General features: G+C 40.7%; 1 protein-coding gene across 1 annotated transcript; it reads right to left on the bottom strand.

Moving 5' to 3' along the window:
* Window positions 1-628: 628 nt before the first annotated feature.
* Window positions 629-3,224, bottom strand: LOC148865260 (uncharacterized). Its single transcript, XM_088976371.1, has 5 exons — window positions 2,881-3,224; window positions 2,724-2,790; window positions 2,480-2,626; window positions 970-1,020; window positions 629-829 (listed from the first exon to the last, which is right to left on the bottom strand). Exons 1-5 carry the CDS (start codon window positions 3,222-3,224, stop codon window positions 629-631), a joined length of 810 nt encoding a protein of 269 aa, XP_088832497.1.
* Window positions 3,225-4,594: the final 1,370 nt, after the last annotated feature.

Here is a 4,594-nt window from a genome sequence, read left to right as displayed (position 1 = left end):
GGGGTTGTACAAGTACCATTTAGAATATTAATCAAAAGTTGGGAATCTATTTCCACCATTATCTTCTCTAGATTAAGAGCAACTGCCAGGTGTAAGCCATTTAGCAAATCCATAGCCTCTGCGACTAAATTGGAGTTTGAACCATAGGTGTTAGAGAAAGCACTAATGAAACCATTTCTTCCGTCTCTAATGATACCCCCTCCACCACATGGGCTAGGATTTCCTCTAGAAGCACCATCAACATTCAACTTAAAGTAACCCTCCGGAATTGGTAATAAATGCACCACCTTGATGTACCTATTCTTAATTGGGTGAATTCGCAACCCCAAACCCTATAAAGAGAGTTGTTGAGTAAAATTCACTCTATGGGAGAGGTGTAGAGGAGAGGATACCTCTTGAATCCATCGCACAATTACCCAAATCACCATATAAGAGTATCTAAATTTATTTTTCATTCTGTGCCTGTAGAGGAGAGGATACCTCTAGACTGCAAAACAAGCAATCAACCCTACTGTAACAACCCAATGGTTTTTTCTTGAGGCTACTAAAAAACCAAACAGAGAGGAGCTCCTTAATACTCTCAAGGAAAGCCCAAGCAATCTATTAAAGAAAAGCCAAACTTTTCGAGCTAGATAGTCATGCACCAAGAAATGATTAACATTCTCCTCTGAGTGATCATGCCAGCAAACACATCAGGGATCCCCAACTCCTTTATATCAGAGTCCACCCCTACCTTTCCCCCATAAGTTTTCAGATAAAGACGCTTATCTTGGTGAGCAATAGAGCATTCCAAACTGCCTTGTACCAATCCACCGTAGGATGAGCATCCCTATAGAAGGGCCAATAAGCTTTAACAGAGAACTCTCCTTTCGATTCAGAAAGTCAAACTATCTTGTCTTGGCTATTAAAGAGCTTCACACTTGACCTTTGAATCTGTCAGAGAGCCTCATCCTCAAGAAATCCCCTAACCTGACCCAGACTCCCAAATCCTACCTCATCAACAACATCACAAACTCTCAACTACAAATTAAGACCATCTAGCTGAGTGGCTTTCTCAATTAAAGGACTGCCCATGGTTCAATTATCCAACCAAAAGCTGATTTCGCCCCTTCCCACTAACCACCCCGAGAGAAAGACTAAATCACCTCTTAGTTCCATGTTCAACTTCCAGGTACGAGAAGTATAGCATGGAGGGATGGTTGTATAGAAATGACCACCCTTCAACACCTTGGCTCTAAAAAATTCTGCCCACAATGAATTTTGGAACAACACTCGCCACAAAGCTTTCAACCTGAGTGCTTTTTAGACATCAAATAAGCTTTTAATGTGCAACCCACCTTCAGAAAAAGGTCTCACAATTTTTCTCCAAGCTATCCAATGGTGATGACTACTTGTCTCTGAATTAGACCAAAGGAATCCTTTCATCAATTGATCCAGGCGTTTGATAACTTTCTTGGGAGTTGCAACTGCCGACATCAAGTATATCAGAATACTGCTCAACACATGTCTAATTAAGACCAATTACCTCCCGCTGAAATCATTTTCCCTTTCTAGCCCGAAATTTTTGCTGCCACTTTCTACACAATCCCATTAAATGCTTCTGCTTTCATTCGACCCTTACCAATGGGGATCCCAAGGTAGGTGAATGGGAGAGACTTATGCATGTAGCCCGTGACTGAAGTTATGATTTGGATACTGCTGCGAGAGGCTTTTGTTGAAGTGAAAAAATAGCTCTTTGCCTTGTTCACCAATTGACCCGAACATTGATCATACCTTCGGATTATTGACATTACTTTCTCTAACACCTGCTTGGACCCTCTTGTGAAGATAATTGTGTCATCATCATAGAGGCTGTGGGTGATAGGAGGCAGCCCTTGTGAGTCACATAAGCATTTGCAGGATATTGTACACCTAGCTTGGACAAGTTTTTGCTGAGTACCTCCTCTGCAATGATAAACAAATATGGCAAAAGGGGATCCTATTGCCGCAAGCCTCTGGTGGATTGAAAAAATCCTGTGACTCCTCCATTCCAAAGAACTGAAAACCAGCAATTCACAACCATTCTTCTAATCAAATCAATCAATTGTTCACTAAAACCGAACCGTCTCAGGACTTTGAAGAGGAAGTCCCAATTTAGCCAACTGTAAGCTTTGGCCATATCCAGTTTCAGCACAACATTTCCCCCCACAACCTTTATATCAATATCTGTTATCATTTCATGTACCAAAGCTACATTATCCATGATGTTTCGCCCTTGAATAAAAGCACCTTGCTCTAGTGAAATTAACTTAGGTAAAATACCCGCCAGTCTTTTAGTAAATATCTTTGCAATAAGTTTGTAGCAGAAATTACCTAAGCTGATGGGACAAAAATCTGTGAGACTCTTAGGGACCTTGCATTTTGGTATCAAAGAAATAAAGGAGGAAGTGTAAATCATCGGAAGCTGGCCACCATTAAAAAAGAACTAGACAGCCCCTACCACATCTGCTCCAACAACGTCCCAGCACGAGACAAAGAAATGTCCTGTAAAACCATCTGGCCCCGGTGCACTGTCTCTGTCCATGGCATGAACCACCTCTTTAATTTCTGCCTCAAAAGGTACAACCAAAATATTGGCATTGTCTTCCTGATTAACCACACACAAAATGATATCCAGCAATTCCTCATCACCAACTGCTCATTCCTCTGAGAGACCACTACAAAAAAAAAAAAAAAAAAATTACAACACCTTGTTTTAACTCCTCTGGGTCAGAAATCCAATCACCTGTGGAATTTTTAATTTTGCTAATTCTGCTCCACATTCGGTTCAACTTAACAGACATATGAAAAAACTTTGAGTTTCTATCCCCCTCATTCAACCATTAAATTCTCGATTTTTGCCTCAAGAAAATTTCCTCCTGTTTGTGAATTTCATGAAGTTTCTTCCTCTCCTCCCTTAACTCCGTGAGGCTAGCTGTAGAGTTCATCTGTAAGTGATTCAATTCAGCCTGTTGGACCTTGTCTTCTGCCTCCTTGATAGCCTGATGAACATTCCCAAAGACCTCCCAGTTCCATTGCTTGAGTTTACTCCTTAATTTATGTAGTTTGAGAAATAAACTCATCAATGGATTGACGTGAACCTCCTTAGTCCAATAATCCCTGATCGTCGTGTGAAAAGAGTGATGAGAGAGCCACATCTGCTGAAACCAGAAAGGTTTAGGACCTGTCTGTCTTTCCTCCTCCATAGTAAAAACTAGAGGGCTGTGGTTTGAACATGTGCGATTAAGATGAGTCACCGACTTCAAAGGGAAGGGTTGCACCCAGCTTGAGTTAACCAGAACTCAATCTAGACGAGCCCAAACACAATCCAAGCCCTCTCTATTATTGCACCAAGTAAATCGGCTTCTAGAGAAACCCAAATCAATCAGTCCTACAACATTTATTAGATCCACAAAATCCTCCATTGCAGACACATAAGGATTTCTTCCCCCCACTTTTTCCTCTCTACATGTAATCACATTAAAATCTCCAGCTAACAACCAAGGTTCAGAGATACCAGAGGCTAAGTTCCAAATTCTATCCCAAAGAGACATTCTTTCCAGCCGATCACATTTGGCATAAACCACAGAAAGAATGAAACTCTCATTGGCAGTGGTGGTGACTTTTATCGATAGGATTTGATCACAATCATCAATCAACTGTATAGTGAAAAGACTATTCCAAAAAATAACAATTTTGCTACTAATATTCACCATAAAACCAGTCATATTGAGTCTCCTAGAAATTTGGGAAAGTCTATCATCCCCAATCATGGGTTTCGAAACTGTTACTACCCTAACTTGTGCAGTTTACAAAGTTTTTCCAAACGAGTGATAGAGGGATCATTTGCAATCCCTCTAATATTTCAGAAAAGACCATTCATTGAGAACATCTATAAGTATTCATACCTTGGCCAGTCTGCGATCTGGTAACTGGTCTATTCTCACTCTGAACATATTTTTTTTCTAAGGCATTTTCTTGCAAACCACTTGTGTCTAGTTCGCTTCCACTTCTAGCCCGACTTCATCCTTAGATAAGGCTCAAGAAGAATTTTGAGCCTTCTCAGTGATTTTATCGAGCAGGTCGGCATTAGAACTAAGGCCAGTGTTGTACTCCCTATGAGAAAGTCTCTCATCCAATTCCAACTTAGATTGTTGCAGCTTCTCTAGACTCCAGATCCTGTCAGGTTTCCTAGATGAGAAAGAAATCGCCTCCAGACTGATTGGCCGAACATGCTTCAAACTGATATCATCTTTAGAAGCAAAAGACATTCACACTCCCTCTACAGGTAATGTCAGTTGTTTTGGGATTTCAGGTTGTGGATCCTGGATCTCTTCTGTATTTGGGTTTTCTATCACTACAGCTTCTGGTACCGATGCTGGGGTTCTTTGAACCTCCTGGTAAACCTGCTTCACAGTTTTTTTTTTTTTTTTCTGGTTGCTTTAGGATTACCGGGAATTTTAGCTGAAGTGGGTTTAGACTTGGCAACTTCTCCCTCAAATTTCGAATTTCTCTTCAGTTTTAGTTTGCATTCCCCCTCACCATGACCATGTTTGAAGTAGAAATTGCAATATTT

This window comes from Nelumbo lutea, chromosome 3 (genome assembly GCF_056320005.1).
Source record: "Nelumbo lutea isolate HS-2025 chromosome 3, American lotus-T2T, whole genome shotgun sequence".
In the NCBI taxonomy this organism is placed as follows: Eukaryota; Viridiplantae; Streptophyta; class Magnoliopsida; order Proteales; family Nelumbonaceae; genus Nelumbo; species Nelumbo lutea.
This window is presented reverse-complemented; position numbering and strand designations above follow the sequence as displayed.